The sequence below is a fragment of the Sander lucioperca genome, chromosome 5, assembly GCF_008315115.2.
Source record: "Sander lucioperca isolate FBNREF2018 chromosome 5, SLUC_FBN_1.2, whole genome shotgun sequence".
NCBI lineage: Eukaryota > Metazoa > Chordata > Actinopteri > Perciformes > Percidae > Sander > Sander lucioperca.
Genome location: NC_050177.1, coordinates 21,304,850 through 21,327,806, shown reverse-complemented (window position 1 = coordinate 21,327,806; position 22,957 = coordinate 21,304,850). Strand labels below are relative to the sequence as shown.

The 22,957-nt window shown below is 40.8% G+C and overlaps 1 protein-coding gene across 3 annotated transcripts; it reads right to left on the bottom strand.

Moving 5' to 3' along the window:
- Positions 1–724: 724 nt before the first annotated feature.
- On the bottom strand, positions 725–22,670 carry LOC116048362 (tripartite motif-containing protein 3-like). 3 transcript variants are annotated; one of them, XM_031297440.2, is made up of 13 exons: positions 22,401–22,669; positions 10,770–10,942; positions 9,764–10,004; positions 9,415–9,566; positions 9,099–9,279; positions 7,409–8,138; positions 5,771–5,874; positions 5,512–5,679; positions 4,830–4,998; positions 3,960–4,019; positions 3,653–3,723; positions 2,982–3,122; positions 725–2,884 (listed from the first exon to the last, which is right to left on the bottom strand). In XM_031297440.2, the coding sequence occupies exons 2-13, from the start codon at positions 10,913–10,915 to the stop codon at positions 2,732–2,734; spliced, it is 2,316 nt and encodes a 771-aa protein (XP_031153300.1). In that variant the 5' UTR covers positions 10,916–10,942; positions 22,401–22,669; the 3' UTR covers positions 725–2,731. The 3 variants fall into 3 exon arrangements, with proteins under 3 accessions (XP_031153300.1, XP_031153301.1, XP_031153302.1); XM_031297441.2 differs by lacking the exon at positions 22,401–22,669 and adding an exon at positions 13,338–14,166; XM_031297442.2 differs by lacking the exon at positions 3,960–4,019 and having other exon boundaries at positions 22,401–22,670.
- Positions 22,671–22,957: the final 287 nt, after the last annotated feature.

The window sequence follows — 22,957 nt, the reverse complement described above, 5'->3', positions numbered from 1 at the left end:
GAAAATATCACAGACTTGAAAAAAGGAAAATCCCGCACTCTGCTTTTGCTACAGCATCACCATTTATTGAAGAAACTAACGTTTCGGTCCCTCTGGACCTTGGCGAAGATCCAGAGCAGAGTGCGGGATTTTCTTTTTTCAAGTCTGCTAACTAAAAGTGGACCCACTGTGCCTAAGGTTGGGCATCGTTTGGATTTTAACAATTCTGATTCCAATTCCGATTCTTCCTTTCGATTCCGGTTCTTGTCAATTCTCGATTCCGATTCTTTGAGGGGTGGAGTTGAAACGGGTCACATGCCTATTTTCACAAATAAGAGGAAAGTTTTATTTTGAGTCAATGGTGGTTTGCAGTTTTACAGCTTTTTCAACGTAAAATAAAGCCAGACTAGAGCGCTGCTTACTGTGCTCCATGGCTGCAACACAACATTCGCCTGGCCGCTTCGGAAACCAAAACTTGTGCATGTTAAATTTGGAACCCATGATCAGATTTGAAGCCAAATCCTCCAAACGATTCTAAACGATTCCAATAAAGAAATTATTCTACTGGAATCGTAATTTTTGAAACGATTCCAAGTAGGAATCGTTTCTCGATGCCCAACACTAACTGTACCTACTTTACTCATCATTTCCTCATTACCCCCATTCAGTGATAACGTTAGACACAGATCCAATCCCCCTCAGTGCAAGTCAAGCATGATGAGTAGTTACATACATACACAACATCTCAGTAAACCATGTGCTTTTATTACCAGTGCATATTCATAGTGAAAACAAAATTGTTTGTATTGGTGTGACACAGCATAGGGTAAAATGCTTCAGACACATCTGAAAAAAGTTGAGCTTTGGACTCTTTAAAGATGTCTGTGCTCCTGTACGGCAACGAGGTCCAGGTGCATGAAAAACAGCAGCTTCCTGCTCGACTTCACTGGTGAAATCAGGTCATATTCTGTAGCTTGGTAAATCTCTACCCTGGGCAGGGTGAATGTGGGTGTTTGGGTGTTAAGCACAGTGCTGTGGGTAATTATGTCAGACCAGGAAGTTGCTTTCTTTCTGCACCTGGTCTAGGTTTTCTTATGACATTACACAGAATGAACACTAGGGAGAGCAAGAGCAGCAACAGCTCTACTGCTACAGGGTGTTCCTTGGGAGTCATGGCTTAATGTAGTGCAGGCAGAAACTCAACAGTATCATAGGCGAGTGCGTTCTAAAGCGTGGATGAGTTTGCTGGCAAATATTATCCAATAGAAATGTCCTCATATAATCATTCTGTATAACTGTTTCCTATGTGAAAGCTAAAAAAAAATCAAAAAGAAAACCCACTGTAAAACAGAATTCATATTCCATCCCGATCATTTTTTGTGGTCTTGGATCCAGACTAGATCCAGATTTGCACCAATTAACAGTTTTCTCACAAAGCTCCCAACGTCTCTGATACTTGATACTATCAAAAGAATTAAAAAAAAATATTGAAAGTTGTTCCATTGACATGCTGGTCTAATTTGGATGGATTTCCTGAGATATGTGTATTCTTTCTGGTTCATAACTCTTAGCACTTCAATGAATGAAGCTCTTTAATTGTTAAAGGCATAACAATCAGTCTGTGAGCTCTAATCTTTAGCCATTTGTTCTTAACAGAGAAACTGAGAAAACTTTCTCTTTTGATAGAGTCCCAGATGAAAACAAAGATGGATTTGTAGCTTTGAGAAAAAGCTGCTAATACGCACAAACACTGATCAAATGTTTCCAGATGTGGAGGATGGGGGGGTGGATACTGAATTCTGCTTAAAGGTGAAATTTCCCTCCAAGGTAAAGGGATAAAGTGTGAAGCTCTAAAGAAAAAACATCAATTTAGAAAAATAATTTGTAATTGCTGAGCTAGTGTATAAAATAAAATAAATTAGCTTTTTTTTTTTCCTTTTGTTTTTTTCCTTTTGAAACAACAGATATTAACAAAAATGATTATTGTGCTGCTTACATTAATAAATATGACACTCTTCTTCTTTTAAGCATGTGCTGGGTATGTTTATAAAGCACACTTTTTAACAGCTGCCATACACACAAGTTTAAAATCCTGAAATCCTTTGACTGCTGCTCTCTGAATAGCCAAATAACGGCTGTGTGTTTCAAAAGCACATACATACAGAGTGATCTAATATACACAATATACATTTATGTATATACAGTACATACAGCAAATCAATGCACAGATGGTGGTGACATTTGTATGTGAGAAATTTTACATTCCATTGCTGGAGAAGCGTAGCGCTGATCATTTCACTGTAAGCATTAACTAGTTCATGAGAAAAGCAACCGATGGCTACACTGTGTTGTTGCCTAGGCATTAAGATAAAAGAAAACGTCATGCATTTGGACAAGTTATGGCTCATTAAATACTTTAATCTAAATCCTACCCTGTCCGGTCTCACAGAAAGTGTGATTTAATAATACCATCAACAGCATACAACACACAAAAACAGTTTTTGCACGTTCTCTAAAACCAGTCCATAGCTTTATGTCCATTACAAGGATGCTACATTATCCAACTTTAAAAACAACCTTCAATACACATCATAAAGGAGGGTAAACTCATGATCACACACTTAATTATATCCGGGAGATCAGCTGATGTGCACATCAAAAGGCTGTATTGGAAAGGTCATTGCACCCGGGGGAATACATTGGCTGTGTCGTTGTCAGTGCTCGCAGTGGTGAAGATGGCCGTCTCCGGTCTCTACTGCAGGTAGCGGTAGACCTTGAAGCAGTGGTTCCCAGAGTCCGCCACCGCCACATGACCATCAGATGTGAGGGCCAGGCCCTGGGGGCCGTAAAGGGGGTCCGCTGATGTGTTGATGTAGGACAGGAAGGACCCTGAGCTGTCGAACACCTGGATGGGTACACGGCACAGGGGAAAAGGTGAGTTAAGAGATATACTTACACGTTTGCTCTCTGCATTCGATGAGATACAGTTCTCTCAAGCTAACCTGGATCCGACTGTTACCCCAATCGGCAACAATGATATTTCCATTGGCATCCACAGCCACGCCTGTCGGGGCATTGAACTGGCCGTTGCCCTCTCCGTGGGAGCCAAATTTAAACAGGAACTCCCCATCTGCATTGTACACCTGCAGGAGAGATTAAACAGGAAAGAGAATAGGAAAATGACACTCTGTTGTCACACATAATACAGATATGCTAAGGAAAACAGGATCAAAATCATATTGCTAAAATGATCTAAAACAACACGGACAGTTATTTATTTTTTGAATGTTTTCTAATGTTTATGTTTGATAGATTTTCTTGTTTCATTGAAACTGAGCGATTTTAAATTGCTTGCTTGTTTATTTTCTATTGTTTTACCTACACCCCAGAAAGACTAAGAATGGGTAAATGAATGGCAGCCATGACCATTTAGAAGTACCCTTAGCACCTTATTCAGATAACTAAATTTAAATTTACTGTAAAAAAAGAAAAGAAAAAAGGTATGCAGCGCAGAGCAAAGACACTGGACTGTAGCTTTGGCAAGTTCAAATTATTCAAGTATAGATATTTTTCCTGTAAGCCATTTATTCACAATACTTCCAATGCAGGTTCACTATAATAACGAATGTACACACACACACACACACACACACACACTTGCAACAAGCCATACCTTGACTGAATGGTTATGAAAGTCTGTTACCACAATTTCATTTTTGTTATTTACGGCCACAAAGTGAGGACCTGGAAGCAGCAGAGGGGACAGAGAGGGAAAGAGAGGAAAGATGAGTCATCCACTGCTTTACAACACGCGACAGGAAGTTCCACACTATTTTTGGACTACAGGACACACAGGACACAAAGACACTCAGAGAGTTGACGTGGGACAACACGTGAGACATGACACAACTGATGCATCGACATGTAAAAAGAACAGTTTGATTTCCTGAGTTCACATTCACGGGGAGTTAATTACTTACTGAAAACAGGGCCAGATTTACTAAGCTTTTGTTCCAGTGCAATGTTTGCACCACTTTTTTCTAAAAGAAAAGAAAAGGTCCAAGTGAGAAATTAAATTGAAAGTACGGGTGAGTTTCAACTGAAATACTGCTCTCTGTGCAACAACTGAAGCTATATCAACGAGGGATTCCAGTAAAGCGAGCAAATCCTATTACCAGAAGGTTTTGTTCTCCCCAAATTTCAGTGAAAGGCAAAGACAGGAAGACCATCCTCACATCTTTTTCATGCATTAGTGTGCATTAAGAACTTTTGCCTCTGTACACCTCTGTGTTGCACTATGATGATCAGGTGCATGTTTACAGTATAAGAATAATAATTAATGCAATAGTAAGGAATTTACCTGTGCATTGGTGTCTACAATTAAACAAGCAGCTATACATGCTTACATTCTTTAGACTCTGAAATAATGGGTGCATAGAGATGATGATACACTTGTAATGAGATTTGTACAAATCAACATTAGACTTGAAAAAGGAAGATCCCGCACTCTGCTCTTGCTCAGCATTACAATTTATTAAAGAAACTAACGTTTCGGCCCCTCTGGACCTTCGTCAAGAGGGAATACTCTCCTTGCAGAGTGCGGGAGCTTCCTTTTTTAAGTCTAATGTGATATTTTCCAACGCACCTGCATAGAAGAATTGTTGGATGTGCAATTTTTTTCTTCGTAAAGTTTAGAAATCAACATTCCAAGTATGAAACATAAATAAAATCCATAAATCTGGCCTAACTACATGCCCTGATACATGAAGCATCATTCGGTGTGAATCTTCCTGTAAGAGACATCATTAATGAAATGGTCCTAGGTACTGGTACTAAGGATTACACAGTACCTGCAAAGTGTCTGTCCGATGTTCCTCTGGCTCCAAACTTAGTCACCAGCTTCCCATTTGATTGGAAGATGAAGACACAGCAGGCCTTATTATCAACTGTGATGATATGCCCATTCTTATCCACAGCCACACCTTTGGGTCCCATCAGTCTCCCAGCTCCAATTTTGTTCTGCGACAGACAGAGGGGAAACTTTAGTTATTCAGTGGAACATAATAAATCTGTGCAGTGCAGTGGTGGAAGCAGTTTTCAGATCCTTTACTTAAGTACAAGTACAAATACCACACTGTAAAAATACTCTGTTACAAGTAAAAGCCCTACATTGAAAATGTTATTCAAGTAAAAGTATGTAAGTATCATCAGGAAAGTGTACTTAAAGTATTAAAAGTAAAAGTACTCAATTCAGAAAAATCCAAAACCAAAATATAAAATATAATCTTTTGTATGCAAAAATCCTAATTTGTAAAGTAACTAAAGCTGTAACAGATGAATGTCGTGGAGTAAAAAGTACATTATTTCTCTCTGAAATGTAGCGGAGTAGAAGTAGAAAGTGGCATGAAAAGAAAAGACTCAAGTAAAGTACAAGTACCTCAACATTTGTACTTATAGTAAGTAAATGTACTTAATTACATTCTACCACTGGTGCGGTGAAAACATTGGTTTTTCCTGGCTGTGACCATTCACCTTGAACTTGCCATCCGAAGAGAAGATGCTAATCCATCTGTTGTCGTAATCTGCTACAATAATATCCCCGTTCATGTCCACTGTGACCCCTGTGGGGCGCTGCAGCTGCCCTGGTGAACGACCCCTGACCCCAAACCTCATCTTAAACTGGCCATCATTTGTGAAAACCTAGGAAAAGAGAAAATTCACTTACTCCAAAAACCTAAACACTTAAATAATTCATGACATTTCTTTTTCAGCTCAAGAGGACGCCACTGACCTGTATACACTGGTTGTTGCTGTCGGCCACCACGATCCGTCCATTACTGGAGGTGGAGATGCCTTGTAGGTTAGTGAATTCTGCTTTGTCTCGCCCTCTTGTTCCTGTCATATCAACAAGACATCAGGCTACTTCAGCGTTATGCATGTGTAAACATCATTCACAATTCAGATCTGCTGTACTTTGCTTGGAATATCTCTTAAAAGGTTTAGCTTTTACTTTTTTAATTAACCTTTATTTATATATGAGTCGATTGAGAACAAATTCTCTTTGGCAACAACGACCTGTCCCATTTACACAGTTACACATTCATTACTGGAAGCTGCCCAGTACAACCACAGTCTGATCTGCTCTCTCTCCATTGGAGTGTTTTTTGGGGGGTTAAGGGCCTTGCTCAAGGGCACCTCAGTGGTGATTTTTAAAGGTGCAGTAGGTAAGCCTTATAAAACTAACTTTCTGTCATATTTGCTGAAAATGACCCTATGTTCCAGTAGAACTACATGAAGCAGGTCATTAAAAAAAACCAGCTCTTCTGGCACCACCTACAGCCATAGACTATATATAATAATAGACCAACAGATCCCGTTGCTCTGAACGGAGACCAGTGAAGGATATTAGAAGCACTTTTCCGGTGATGGCTGAGCGTTACTGAGCAGCCTCCAACTGAGAGAGACGACGTAAATGTGACGTGAGCAACCTGTCTGAAAGTTGTAAGTCTTCTGGTAGCTGTGCCAAGAGAAATCTCAATCATTCCCAATCTTACAGAGACGGAGAGCGTAGGTATATGTAAGGAGATAACATGGACACATGCTAATTATTGCTAACTAAAATGATAGTTAACATTAGTAATTAAACTTAAACAGCTAATGTAAGTCCAAACTGCCTGCGAGCTTCTCCTGTACTATACGGTAATTCCTCTACTATGCGACAGTAAGTCGCTTGGTTTTGACACAATCGTTAGCCTATTTTTACAAAAACGTCTACTACAGAGCCATAACGTGAGGTACAAGGTAATGGAGCCTTTTATACATTGTCGTGTTTCTTTAGAAATAAACAATAGAGTCTTTAAATTCTTCAGATGTAAAGTTATTCGCTGTCAAAGTGACGTCAAAATGAATGGCAGTCAATGGAACGCTAACAGGAGGTGATGGCTTGTTAGCATCAAAATGGTGCCATAGGAGCTACGCGGTCCGAGGAGAAGCTTACCCCCTTGTCTACAGCCTGTAGTGCAATTTGCAAAACTCCACCGCTTCCTGTTCAGATGCACCAATCAGGGCCAGGGGGGGGGGTGTCTAACTGCGTGTCAATCACTGCTCATGCACACGCATTCATTCTCCCTTGTGGGGGGAGGGGCACAGGAGACAGTTTTGGGCTTGGGACTGAGAAGTTGTCGATGTTCAATTTTTTTTGGCCAAGTCCTGGATCTTCACAATCCTACCTACAGCACCTTTAACAGTTTGAACAGACAGGAAACAACTGTGTGCAACAAAAGAGCTCTAAAACATAATACTCTGCATCATCAAGTATTCAAATTATCCATAGATATGACTCAGTGTGTGCTCTAGAGAAACAACATCCTACAGCTCTCAGTCAGCAGTAACCATAATTAACAGCAGATCCAGCCAGCTGTTCACCCACCCACTCTGTAGATCAGCTCATCCTCTATTGGGTTTTCCTTTTTCTTGGTGGTGCTGTACATGCTGGAGGGTCTGCGCACAGCCTTCTGTCGAACATGACCTCCTCCTCCACTTGGGGACTTCACCCTTCTCTTCACGTCGTCTGGCGACTGCAGGACGTCTGACGGCTTGACGGCGCGCAAACGGAACGGACTCCCCCTCACGGGCTGTTCGTACAGCAGCAAAGAGAAGGTGAACTCTCCCTCTGAGCGGATGGTGTATCCGACCTCGTAGGTGCCGTTCTTGTTGTCCGCCACCTCGGCTTCAGTGCACACTCCGTCTGCAGAGATGATCTCTGCCCTCAGAGTGGCGTTGCCAGTCTTCACTAGCTCTCCGTCCTTGTCTTTAGTAGTGACTGTGACAGTAGTGTGTTGGCCGACTAATGCGTGCCGCAGGCCTTCGCCGGTGGCGACACTGGTGTGGCCTACAGTCCCTGTTGTGATCAGGACTCCCAGGTTCTGAATGGAGCGTCTCAGTCCATCCGTCTCTACCTGGCATTCCAGATGTCCGTTTTCGTGGGGATGCTCAGGAAATGTGTGTCGTGCCAGGGCACTGACCCGCTCGCCCATCTGCTTCTGGACCAGCAGGACCTCCGTGGCGCTGCCGTGGCTCAGGGCCTGCTCGGTGAAGTTGCAGCTGCTTTGAATATTCTCTTTGCCCTGAAGCAAAGAGGTCAGCTGGGCTTGAAGCACCTAGGAATGTCCGAAGAGACAGAGGCAAACAGTCAGTGGTGCTTGTACTAAAATGTGGAACATTTTACTGCTATTTTCCAGAGCCAGAGCTATAGATTATACTAACCTTAATATTTCCACTATGAACGGATTTACAGATTATAAAAATCTTGGCATCTGGATTGACGAAAAGCTCCTTTTCTAATTTCAGATTGATAATCTTGTGTGCCGATTTTGGCAGACAGTTGGCTATATGTACAGAAATAAAAGCATCTTTCTCATGTTTTGTAGGAAAAGGGTTGTTGAAGCAGTTTTCATGTCGGTCTTGGACTATGGTGATGTGATTTAGAGACATGCATCCTCTTCAAATCTTACATTTTTGGACTCAGTCTGTCACTCTGCCAGAAGATTCATAGCCGGTCATGTCTATGGTACACATCATTGTGTTTTATATAAAAGTGGTGGGTGGTCTTCTCTCCAAGAAAAACGTGATACTCAGTGGTATCTCCGTATCTACTTTAAGGCCCTTGTTGGAAAACTACCACACTCCCTTACAGAACTTCATTATCAGGCTCTCTCTGCTGACTGGCTTTTCCTTCATGTTCCACGAGCTCGGTCTGAACTTGGAAAAACTGCTTTTAACTTTATGCAACTGACCCCTGGAACAAATTACAGCACTTTCTTAAAATCAACTCATTTGTGCCTTTTGGACAATTTAGAAATCTGACTTCAAACCTGCAAACTTCTGTAACTGCTTTACATGATTGTACTTTCTTTTGCATCCTTATTATCCTAATGTATTTATCAAATCATTTTTCCAATTCAAAAAATGTAGTGTCTTTCTGTTTTTCTTATGATGGTGTCGCTTCTTTTCTGTGTTGTTGTTTTGTTGTTATTCTAATTTAACTCGATGTCACTGTAAATGGGGGCTGAAAGTTGAATGAATTACAAAAAAAAAAAAGAATCAGAAAGAGCTCTAACCTTCTGCTTAGTGCTGCAGATGTTTTCCACCTCAGTAATGAGAGCAGTCTTGCGTTGGTGTAAGGCCTTCTCCAGCTCGTCAAACGTGTTACTGATTTCAGTCACTGCCTCATTTTTCCGCTCTGTAAGCTGCTTTGAAATCTCATTCACAAGCTCAATGGCAGCCGTCAGCTGAGGTAGCCTGCCAGAAAAAAAGCAGAGAAGATGAACACACAATAACACTTTCAAATTAACGTTCTTTATATTTCCAATATATCTAAGATCTTCCAAATGCAATCACATACTTGATTATGGATTAAAGCTGGGAAAAACCTACCTGTTGCGCACAGCGTCCAGCTGATTTTTTAGCGCTGACTTATGCTGTTCCAGCACATCCCTCAGAGGAACTGTCACATGTTCCCTGTGTTCCCCTTCTGTACACTCCAGACACATGGCTGTTTCACATGACTCGCAGTAAAACTCCATCACCTGCAGATGGTGCAGTGGAGCACAAGACAACTGAACATCACATTTCTGTGGCTACATTTGCTTACAAATTCAAACCCATATAAGAAAAAAATATTTCATGACATCTTGCAGTAGACAGTATTGTGATGAGCTTGTGGGTGATCTCTGATAGATCTGAACTACTATGTAACACCCTCTGTCCTTTTGTTTTAGCTTACCTTGCCCTCGTGATTGGGGCAAGAGAGGGGCTGACAGGCCGTCGCTGCACTGGCTGACTCCAGAACATTACAGGCCTCAGGTCGGCTGCACTCTGGGTCTCGCTGTAACACCTCCATTAGGTTTGTGATGAAGAAGTTGTTCTGCAGGGCTGCCACACCCTTCTCTGGCAAGATGGAAGTCTGTCTGCACACTGGGCAGGACAGCGTCAAAGACTGGGGAGGGATGTAGTTCTGTAGACATCTACAGAGAGACAAGATGTTAAAGAAATGACTGATAGGGTTGAAGCTGCGATTTAGCACCTATTCCAAGGTCACAGGGTGTAAAAAAGCAAAACTATTGTTTTTAGACTTGCTTAGAAGACAATAAGATTCTGCTCCTTTTGGCTCGGCACAACAGAGCATCAAATTATTTAAATAATTGACTATCTGTCTCTGTGGAAATTGGTGTTTGCTGCCAACAATGCTGTGCCATAAAGAATGCTGTCTGTTTTATTGGGGCCAACCTCAGAGTGGCTGGTGCCTTACGTCATGCAGAAGCCACAATGATGAGAAAATAGCTGGCCTAGTGGTGTGACTTTGGGTCATTACACATCATTTTGAAATTCTTTTAAACATCCCTTAAATGCATCCCAGATAAAGAACTTACTGCAGGCAGAGGGAATACAAAGAAACATTATAGTACACTAAACTATGTCTTTTCTTATGTGCTCACTTTCTGAATTCTTGTGCATAATTTAGAAACAAACAAATTATGGTACATCTCAGCCTAAAATGGGTAAAATCAGTCTCATATTTGAAATTTGATTTAAAATCTTTTATGGCTCTAATTATATTTTTATCTTATATTGTTTTCTCTTTAATTGTCTCCCATTTATTTATTTTTTTATTTTCTAAAGCCATACTAATCTTACAGTATTTGTTTATCAGTCAGCTGTAAAGCATGTTGAACTGCATTGTATGAGAGGTGCTGTACAAATAAAGTTGGATTGATTGGTTCAGAGCTTACTTCTCACAGAAGGTGTGCAGGCAGGGCAGGACCTTGGGGTTGTGATAATGGTCCAAACAAATGCTGCAGACCAGGAACTGCTTGTCTATCTGCCTGACCACAGGGCTGGTGCTGCCGGTCTCACGCTTAGCCATGGTGGCGGACATTCAAAGAGGGCACAGGAACCGCTTAACCTGCACACACAAGGTGAAAGAAACGGAACTAAGGTCAAAAAAGCCTTGAGAAAACGTTCAAAGAGAGTGAGGAGGGTGTGTTCGCATGTTCAGCATGAGCAAAGGAAGAAATGAGTCATAATGTTAACATAACAAAACGTCATCCAAAGCCCATATCTGCTGCCACTACATGCTGTCCCTTTCTTATTAAACTGTGTCAGTATGGGATGAGCGTCTTTTTTTCACAAACACCCGTATAGCCAGGGGTTATGTGACTTCATAAATGAAAACCTTAATAAGCTAATGCAGTGGAAGAAAAATGATTACATGTGATTATCCCTTGCGGGGCAGAACTCTAGGCCCTGACAACTATGCAGTCTGGGAGCCAACATGTCTGTGTTTACAGTGGAGTTAGAAGTGTAGAAAATGTGTGTATATATACAGTAAATATGCTGTTAACAAAAAATGCTTAATGCATCTTGTTTAATCCCTGGCAATATTTCACCATACACAACAAAGTCCGCTGTTTTTAGTGTTTAACATTTGTTAACATTGCAGATGATGGGCGGATGCCTGCTGGCTCTCTGTTCAGATGGTTGTTGCTGTTACATGAAATTGTATCACTGGGTCAAGCTCAGATTATCTCAGTTTGCCAATGGCATGTTGTACATCTGTCATATTGTACATAAACACATTACATGAACACCAAAAACACAAGCACACTGCTTTAATGTGATCAATAAATATTGCTTACTAAACAGCATCAATCTATTTCAGCCATTGGTCTGGTTAGGTAGTTAGCTCGTTTGTATTGTAACATTACAAAGTATTTTTGTGTAATTTGGCTGTACACAATCAGAATTTAAGCTCCTTAAGTCCTCTTCTAAGGCTTCTTTGGTTGTTTATTTGTAGTTTAGAACATCACCGGTGTGAAATAGTCAGAAAATAAAGTTTGGATTCTTTCAATCACGGCTCCGTTCCTCCGCTCTCTGTCTTCGTTTGCCCGAGCTTACTTGCTCTCTCTTTTTTTCTGTCTTTTTTAAATTGAGTCAGGAAGCCAAGCAAAGCCTAACTTTACTTTTAATTTAGTTATCAAACAAACAAAGAGAAATATTCTTCCTCCTTGGTCATAAATGGACATGCGAGTACTTCCTAGTTCTATGAATGAAGCTGTCGCTGAGTTGAAGCAGCCATGCTGCGTGTTTGACCAATCAGCGACGGTAATCCCTGCAAACACCACCCCGAAGGTTCCTGTACTTTTAGAAAGTACCACCCTCCGATCAGGAACGATTTGGGGGTAAAAAGGCCCATGAAAAGGTCCCCGGGCCTTGATTTAGACCCTGGTCCCTGTGGTTGAAACACAATGAGTTCCTCAGAAGGTTCCTAGCTCCGGGGGAGTTCATGCGGTCAAAACGCGGCTTAAGACACCTTTTATCAGGTAACTGAGACACAACTTTGTAGAGTACATGTCATTAGCCACTGGCTTTTTGTAATTTTCACTTTATTTCAGATGCTGCTCTTGTCACCACGTCTGTTATGCAACATCCCCTAATAACCTTAACATCGCATTGTGCCTCTTGAATGAATGCTCTCCATCCACTTCATCTGAATTTAATTAGATAGATGGAATTTAGTACTTATATGAAAATTTAAGGAATGATGTAATTCGTATTTGGAAAAGAATATTTGAAATATACTGAAAACCACTTCATGAACAAATAATATAAAAACTATGAGATATTTATATGAAAAGGTGAAATCTACTTAGTTTACATTCAGAGATATGTGATATGCATGAAGTTGTAGTGCTAATATAATCAATGTGAGCCTGAGAGCAGTGGAACATAACAACTTGAACTGTAGACTTCACAAACATGTTTGACTTGATTCAACTACAAAGAGACTAATCTAAACTCCAACCTTAAATGAGACAGGTATCTATCTTTGTCCTAAAAACAGCCTTGTGGATAAAAATGTAATGAATTATCAGTAACTGTGAAACATCATTGCAAAGTTACCGATGGTTCAAGTTTATTTTTTATTTATAAAGCACTTTAAAAAGCACCAAAGTGCTTCACAAAGACAGACATATATGTATACAAGCATAGAAACATATGGGCATAAATATATGTAGGCTATCTGAGAAAGGATTCAAGCAAACCAAAACTTGATCATATGGATAAGAATATGGATGTGTAGGAACATCATATTTATTGCAATTCAACACACCACAAGGACAAATGAAATCTAAAAGACCAGTGTGCACTTTGTATAAAAACACATCCACCTAACTGAGAAAGACTCACTATTAACTGTAATGTTGCATACCTGCAAGAGTTTAGAGCCATGATCTAGATCTAATTAAATGCTATGAAGATACACTCAAACTATTCCTTAGAAGGCAAAGTCAACTCACCCATCACCTCTTGATGCGTCACAGCCCTATGACTGTACTATTCTTCAGCCTCGCCTCATCTTTCAGCCACTTTTCCAACAGCAGGGTTTGGAATTTCTCCTTTGAAGTTGCATTTACACAACTGCTCTCTCAGTCTGACCTGCATAAGGCATAACTATCAGGCCTGCACTTCACCTAGCATCAAGAGCTAAAGCCCCTCACTCTGCCTTTCGCCTCTGCCCTGACTAATATAGCTAGGCCCCTTTTCTTTTAGAGTAAGGAGAGGAAAGAGGAAGCTTTAAAACGCCACTCCCCAAATTCCTCCTAGTTCCTTTCCTTAACTCCCAGCTGGTTGAGTTAGGCACCACCTGCCTGTCTGTCGTCTGTCTGTCTGTCTGTCTGTCTGCCTGTCTGTCTGTCTCTGCCTGTCTGTCTGTCTGTCTGTCTGTCTTTACGGAGAACATTCCCGGTGAACTGGGCTGCCTGTCTCACGAGCAGGCCGGCCTCAGAGGCAGCTGTCCCTCTCTACAACACAGAGCAGCGAGCTCTAACAATGGCATTCCAAATCTGCTCACAGCTCACCACCCCACATTCCCCTCTCTCTTCCCCTCCCTTCATCTCTTTTCCTTCTTTCTATTGTCCTCTCTTTTTTCTCCCCTCTCTTTCTCTTTTAGTAAAAACCACATAAATGCACTCATAGCATCAGCGGGCCTGCTCTCAGCCACAGACGTCTTGCAGATGGGGATTTTCTCAGGCATGTAGGCCTCATTGTTGCTCCTTGCTAAGTGACTACCAGGCCTACTGACTAGAGAGCTCTGCCTCCCCCTTTCACTGTCCAAACAGCCAGCCCTTCCCCAACCCGCTCTGCCTCCCCCTCCTCTTGTCTCCCCTACAAAAGCCCTCCCCTGCCTGGACTGTCTTCCCTTCACATGAACTCTGAATTGCAGCAGCTGAACGGTGACATCAGGAGGAAGCTTGAGGAGCCAAAGCCCTCAGGCTCCTCCCTCTCGGCTAGCTAGCTGCTGCCTTTAGGGTTGCAACAGTCTCCCCCCCGCCTTCCCTTCCTCCCCGCCTGTCCATTCTCTCAGCAGCCCTCCTCGGCTCAGTTCCTCCCACTCGCCTCACCACAGAGAGGATCTTTCTCCCCCTCACAGCAGCTCTGGGTAGCTGTGTATGTGCTTAGAGAAAAGCTAAATAATATGAGCGAAAAATGCATTGAATAATAAACAAAAAAGACAAAAAATAACATTGATTAAATAATTGCAGATTTAGAACTTGACAAGCCTAAATATAGATATGTTCTATAAAATAGTATAGTATAGTGTAATATCGTTAAATCTTCAGAAGACTGATAAACCTAAAAATAACAGAAGTGATTCATCAGTTGAGAGATTAAAAATAGATCTGAGAGAAATATTAGACGTACAGTATTAGTGACAGTAGAGTACAGAGTAGAGAGCTACATCTGCAGGTTATTGTAACGTTTGAAGCAGCATGTGACGAGATCCTCTTCAAGGCTCTGTCACGGGAACTGCATGATCAGCACTTCATACAGACGAGGTCAGTTTTCCAAGTCCGTATGCAACTGTTTCCTCTGTACTAGAGAGACGCCTGCAGACAATCCACGGAATATGAACGTCGTTTGTAAAGTCGGCTGTTTGACTGCAAAGCATCTCGTGCCACTCTCACCCTGAATTACAGCTAAGTGGCTTAATGTCCTCCTGCAGGGTCAGGTCCTGTCTGCCATCTGGATTTGTGTCTCCCAGACTCTGATGACACCATCACACCGAATTAAAGCAAACACCTTACATTCACATAAACCTGGCCTGACACACTACTCTACTGGTAGTAATGCTATTACCACCAGGGAATCAGTTACAGGCAATGCTTGTCCACCACAGACCAGAATAAAGGGAGGAATCATATACTAGAGGTGTGTTGTAGGGCTGCTCAACTATGGAAAAAATCATAGTCACGGTTATTTTGGTCAATATTGAAATCGCAATTATTTGACACGATTACTTATTGACTTTTGGAAAGAAGTTGAAATGATTGAATTTACAGTGAAAACACCTTGAACTGTGACATTTCCCTTAAGCGTCCTGTTTTCCTCGGGTCAAATGTGACCCGTTTCTGTATCAGAAATCTGGGTTTCTTTCAACCAAATTTCCCAAAAATAACTGAATGAAGTTGGCTAGAAGCCTAGATGTAACACAGAATTGGCTAATAATTTATACTTTATGTTTTACAAACAGGCAAACCAGAGGAGGACAGCATGTGAGTACATAGGAAATTGCGTCGAAATTGTCAGAGAAAAGCATCAAAAGCGTTAAAACCGTCCAAAAAAAAGTCAATAAAGTGTTGATAATTGTCAAAATATGGCCGACGGAAAGACAATATGAGGGTTAATACTTTTCCCGTCTCAACCTTTGTTTTTATATTTAGAAGACAAGACAAAATAAGAGTTTACTTGCAAAACGTAATGTGCAAAATAATCACTCTTTTTGGATTACATTGTTATTGTGATCAATCCAAAATGGTAATCACGATTACAATTTGATTACTTGCACAGCCCTAGTGAGTTGTTTGTGTGCTGAAGACAGGGACGTCTAATATGAATGGTTTAAATGGATTTCAGCAACATGAGCTCACATTCAGAGAAAACATTATTACGCTTGGAGTTTTTCTGCTGCAGGAGGCCAGGAAGCCATGCCCCGCTCTTCACCTCTCCCTAAAGTGCTGCTTGTAGTTGTGAGTTGTGAACTTGGACTAAAGAGCAAATGATCACTCTGAAGAAGGTTTTTCTGTTCTCTTTGTGGATAAGAAAACGTCCTGTCTAGAATCCCCCTAAGGGTCAGAATGAACAGATGATGTACATCTCTCACCGACAGTTTTTATATTTTATTATATATGAGAGCTATTTCATAAGATTCTGTAGAAAGACCCTAAATATCAAAATATTACCTCTTGGGTAAGTCAGGGTACTCCTTAAGTGTGATGCAGAGAACAATATGAATATGAATTTAAACATGTATTTTCTTTAAGGGGACAATTTATAAAAATAAATCCACAGAATAAACTGTTCCCAACAACATCTGTGGATTGTCTTGACTAAGTGCTTCTAGAAAGGAATGTTATTGCTAATAAGTAATTTGGCGAAGATCTTGAAAACTTGGCTGATAAAACGAAAAATGGTCTACTTGTCTTGATTTTGGGGCTGGGTATGATCACTGATCATTGAAATTGGAAATTGGAAGTTGGTTCAAGTCCCCATATGGACCAAAGTATGGTGGTGGACTGGTAGCTGGAGAGGTGCCAGTTCACCTCCTGGGCACTGCCCCTTGAGCAAGGCACCGAACCCCCAACTGCTCGGGGGGGGCCTTTCCATGAGCAGCTCTCTCACTCTGACATCTCTCCATTAGTGCATGTAGAGGTACTGAGCGTGTGTGTGTAAATCAGGCCTGTGTGTAATAACAACAGAGTGAAAACATTGCAATTTCCCCTTGCGGGATTAAAAAAGTATATATTATTATTACTAAATCAGTATTATAACATTAATAAAGACATTTTCTGGTATCTCTGAAATATCATGATACTTCAAATGCATGCAAAATCCCATAGAAAATAATCAAACTGATGTTCAAAGCTAACTGTGTTCCATTGTGTCCATTAGATTTCTACTACAATCATATCATTTTATGATCGTTATATGATTCCACTGAAAGTTGAGAAATGAAACGGTGACTACTCAGGATTCCAGGATGTTTGCACTTCAAGGGCCATAAAACTTATTTAAACCCTTCCCTTCCTCTTCCCCTGTGTGAGTAAGAGGCGAGCACCTTTTCCTCCAACTGCACCTAGTTAAAATACTAGGCGGTTTCAGTATCATCGGTTTACTATTTTTTTAACCTGTGTTGGATTATATTATACGCACAATTATTTCTAATAACTCATCTGTGATGGCTGCTGTATGAGTCACAGCAGAGAGGACTTCCTTTTTCCAAATGATTATTTCAGCAGGCAGCTGTGTGTTGGGCCGGTAAACATGGGCGAAAGTCTCAGCGAGCTGTAGTAGGAAGTGTTGGCCACCCCGATGACGTGCTGTCAAGATTGTGTTTAAATATAGACTGTTAGTTTATGCTTCCATCCACATCTGTTGTGTCCCTGCGCATGTGTCATTGTGCAGTAATTGTTCCTGCCTATACCCAGCCTGGGCAGAACCAGCCTAGATCTAATTTAGAATCAACTCCCTATTACTGATTGTGATTGATGTTTTGCTGATGAAGTTTTAAATATGTGTGTATATTGTAATGAAGAAATAACCTGCTTGACTGAGAGAGAAATAAGAAGAGAGAGTAATGTACCAGAGATTTTAAATTAGCTTCACCACAGCGATGCATTACTATCCATAAATTACATTTCTAAAAAGCATTGTGATCATTCTGTCAATTTGCAGCAATATCTGATTGAATCTATTTCAGACATAGGTCAAACATGACTGATTGCATTGTCCTATTTGTATGAGCAATAACGATAATAATGAGCCCAAAAAATGAAAACCGGCAGCTGATTGGACGAACGCGTCACGTGGGTCTGGCTTCTCCCGAATTTCAAAACTGGCCATAATGGCGGCTCTTTCGGAATACTCGTATTTTCATACAGACAAGGTCAGTTTTCCAAGTCCGTATGCAACTGTGTTTCCTCTGTATTTTACGAAAATAGTTCACCGAAACGTGTTTCTGAAAAAAGAAATAGGCCGTGCAGTTGCTGAATCTGTCTTCATTTCAGATCGACAAAGGTCAGTTTAAAAGATTTTCGTCAGATTTTGAGAGGCGTTCGTCACGCTCATCCTGCTCGTCATTTCTGGTAATTGGTCATTGAGTCCCACTGCCCACTGGCCGATTCAACAAGTCAAATCGGCCCAAATGAACGCCGACGGCTCCTCTGACTGACGACGGCACGGAACACACCAAACAGACTCGGGTCACCGACCTCACCAGACTGTCCGACGGCCGATAATCGGGTTGGTGTGTCAGCGCCTTTAAGAAGTCTTGTACTGTTGAGGACAACAAGGCAGCTGTAAACCTGAGAACGAGAAATTTCTCAAAGTACATTTCTGTGTTTTTGGGAGTGTTAAGGGGCTGTTGTGGGGCCAGCGACGGTGCCTGGCTCTATGATGATGACTCATCAATCATTATTGACACAACACAGAAACCTTTGCTTCTCAAACTAACAAGCTCCCCCTTACACTTCACTGCATCGGATGAAGGAATCTGTCTTAATGCATCAGTCTCTGTCAGACCGCTCATAGCAGTGACGCTGGTTTTCACATAACGAAAGAAAAATGTCTGTGGACATAATGTAGGAGGCTTTGGAGAACAACAGACTCAACATAAGACACAACTATTTGTTTCATGTTATATTGTTTTCATGGAGCTAATCCACAACGGTGCTCAGTGTTTGTATTCATATTTTATGCCTGCCTTATTTTGAGTCTGAGTGCATAGGGATACATTTGAATATTTAACAAATGCCTGGCGAAAAGCTGCTGACCAAGTGTGTACATTTTAATATATAGGAATTGACGCTAATTGTAAAGTGCAATAACTGTAGAGCTGCAAAGATGAATCGATTAGTTATTATACTATATATATATATAATACTATTTTGACGATCAATTAATCGGTTTGAGTCTTTTTTAAGAACAAAAAAAGTAAAACTTCTCTCATTCCAGCTTCTACAATGTACAGTAAACTAAATATCTTTGAGTTGTGGACAAAACGAGACATTTGAGGACGTCATCTCGGGCTTTGGGAAACACTGATCCACATTTTTCACCATTTTCTGACATTTCATAGACCAAACAACTAATCGATCAATTGAGAAAATAATCAACAGATTAATCATTAGTTGCAGCCCTGAATTGTACTGTACTCACTGTAGCCATCTTTCATATGCCTTAGTCTGCAGACATTACATTGATAAGATCTGACAACTAATGAGAGAAAGAAAGACAAGAGAAAGTGACCACATGATGTCAAGGACAGTAGTCAGCAGAGGTTTTAATCAACACTGACACCAAAAGGGAGTCAGGAGACATTTGTGTCTCTCCCAGTGAGCCCAGTTTCACAAAGGCTGACAGAAGACAATGCGGCAGGCAGGCGGTGTGTCTGCAGGCACAACATACACTGCAGATTTTACAAAAAGTCGATCAGTGCACAAGCACAGGCCCCAGCCTGAGACCCTTATCCGCCTGCAGTAAGAGCTACAGAGTGACTGGGGGGGACGGGGGACTCAGATAGTCGCATGAGGTCCTGTTCATGTTATCCTGTGCAAATACACCGGCAATGTTCTGCTTCACAGTTTGATTACCAATGGTCAGAGTGCACTATGAAGAATTAGTGGTGTCGCAACTTGTAAACAGAATCTCAATGACTTTAGGGCTGCAACTAACGATTATTTTCATTGTTGATTAATCTCATGATTATTTTCTCGATTAATCGATTAGTTGCTTGGTTTATAAAATGTCAGAAAATGGTAAAAAAAAATGTGGATCAGTGTTTCCCAAAGCCCAAGATGACGATATTCAGTTTACTGTCCCAGAGGTGAGAAGAAACTAGAAAATATTCACATTTAAGAAGCTCGATTTCGATAATTTGTATTTGTTTTTCATAAAAAAATGACTAATCAATTAATCTTTGCAGCTCTGAATGACTCTACAAGACAAGTGAATCTTGATGTATGATGATCTGGATGTGTTTTTGGAATGACACACAATATTTAGATTGATGAAATGCACTATAAAAGTGCATAATGGTCTCTACAAAGCAACTCAATCATAATAAAGATGAAAATTGTAATTGTATTATGTGGGAATTATAACATCTAAATAATAGGGATTTGTGTTGCCTTATGTTTACTATAATTGACTTAGCAGTCAAGCCTTCATTAATCTTCGGCCTGTAATGACAGGGTAAACCTTTAATTATTGCTGTAATTTGGTCTTTCCTGGAAGCCCTGCATCATCTGGGTTCATCTTTATATAGTGCCAAACACTCAGAGATGTTTAAACTACATAGTTCACTAAAAATAAGGATGACGTTTAAGTTCAATTGCTGAAGTTTTAAATATGAAATAAATCATCAACCCTTTACATCTTTGTGCAATGATGGTGAAGCTGTTTTCCTGGCATTACTGATGTAAAGCTTAGACTGAGAAATGTTGCTCATAGAGTCTCATCTAATATTAAGTATGCAGTGCACATTATATCATCTCTGTTATGACTACATCTTTTTTTCATGAGGTTATGTTATGGGCTACTTATGATGCCTCACGTACAGAACCTAAAGAAAATGCCCTCAACCAGTGAAAGTGCTGACTTTTTTGAAAACAAGTGGTTCAGGAAAATTTATTTTAAAGGAGGGCAAATTACATTGTCTAATGATCGGCTGTGATCAATCTTAAGTGTAGACCTACAGTACATACAGTATAATGAGCAGGATACAATCAGTCAACGTGCATAGCAGCTCCTAGTCTCAAAAACAAATCTTTATTGAGGAAGTGATTTAAAATTTAAAATAAAGTTATCAAATTACTAAATTTACTACAAGATGCTTTTATTGTGTGCATCACGTTAATACCTACAGTTCAATTCAGTCTGTACTGTCCTACATGGGACATTTGTTCCAAACATATGTGTATGCCGCAATAAATCCGTTTAATAAAACACATTTTAAATTTAAAGGACAAGCCAAATAAATGATTTCATCTGATATTGAATTCAATCATATTTGGATTGTACCATTTGATGTCAGAGCACAAGTTAAGAAAATAAACCCAGAAATATAGACCTTATTCACACCAGGGTGATGTAACCTGTAGATTGACTTTAAATCAATGATTATCAATGATCAGGGCCAAATAATACTGATTAATCAATCTATTTATCAATCGGTCTATATGCTCTTTTGTCTGGGTGCACAGCATATTGATATGGACAATAAGTAGGGTCTGCATTCAAAGGCAGTCATTTTTAAGGTACAATTTCTATTCTGGCAGACTACACTTTGTCATTAGTTCAACATTTACAAAGAGCGTTTTACGGTCAACATAGCAGCCTTGTTTGTAACACAGTTCTTGAACACGTGCTGCCAGCCCTGTCTACCTACATAATACTGGACATCCTCTGAGACTCCAAGCTCATGCATACAAACTGAATGAAACCCTGAAGTCATGAGACAGACACGTAAGCCCTGCTAAGTATCTGCCCTCAGGCACAGCATCCAGGGCCGTCTGCAACCTCCCTGTGACCCAGTGAGGGCAGCCAACAGAGTAAAACCAGCCAAACATTTCCATCCACAGCACTCATCAAGCATGTGACTTTTGAGATAGTTTTACACAAACCAAAGATGAGCTATATTCCAGAACAAAAGACCAACCAATAAGGAACCACTGAAGCATCTGCTCACAGTCTAGGCCTGAGGTGTGAAACTGATGCATTGGCTGTTGCTGCAGTACAATGCCACACAAGGACTCACAGAATGACATAAGCAAACAATACGCTGATTCACATGTGGCTCACACAGCTTCCCAGCAATATAGCCCATACATATTCAGATCAGAAAACCAATGAAAGATCACTAATCCTCTAAACAAAAGAGCACGTATGCCTGCTTACAGAGCCCAGCCCTCAGACTGCAGCAGAGATGCCCACCTGCTACAGAGCCGGCAGCCAGGGCTGCCTAGGAGCTAAAATGGAGAAGCGTGTGGGCTGGTTGAGGAAGCATTGAAAAATCAGAGCAGCAACAGTTGCTCTTACACAAGGCTGAAATAAAATGCGTTTTCTTTACGTTTTCAGTGACAGATGAAGATGAATAAAAAAAAAAAAAAAAGAGAATACATCACACCAAAGAGGACTGGATCTATATTTACCAATGCACAGATGCTAGATGGGATGGATCAATTATTCATCTGTGCTCATCCCAGTCATTTTATTATTTAGGAATCCAGATGATGGAACAAACAAGATGAGAATGCAGAAATATGATATCATAAAAGGAAGTGAGTAGTCAAGATTGTACTCACATGAATACCCAGCAGGAGGGAGTGGAGTGTCAGCATTGCAGGCCGTAGCAAAAGCTTCCCATTGTCAGTGTCCCAATCTTCTACAACAAAATCCACAGACCGGGCGACAGAAAGGAAAGGGCAGGGTCTGTCTGGGAGAAGAAGGGGACAGTAAGGAAGAGGAGAAGGGAAAGGAGGAGATTAGGGGAGTGGCTTACATGCAGCATTGGTTAGATGGCTGATGGGAGGAGTTGAAAAACCCAACGGCATATGGAGGGGGTAGGGAATATGCAAAAGAGTTCAAATCTCAGGAACTGACTGAGGGAGAGGCTGTCTGGTGCAAAGGGGTTTGGCTTCTTTAGATACCGCCCAGTTCCCTTAAAAGGACAAAGGATGCAGTTTATTACCTTTAAGCCTTGAATTGATAGGGTGCAAAGAATTACTCGAGTACAAAGACACAAGGAATATACTTCTGAATAATAATAATCAGGCAATTTACCATGACATAAGTTCAGTGATTTGAAAGTTTCACAGCATGTTTTATGTTAAATCCTATGCCTCATACTTTAAGGCCCCCA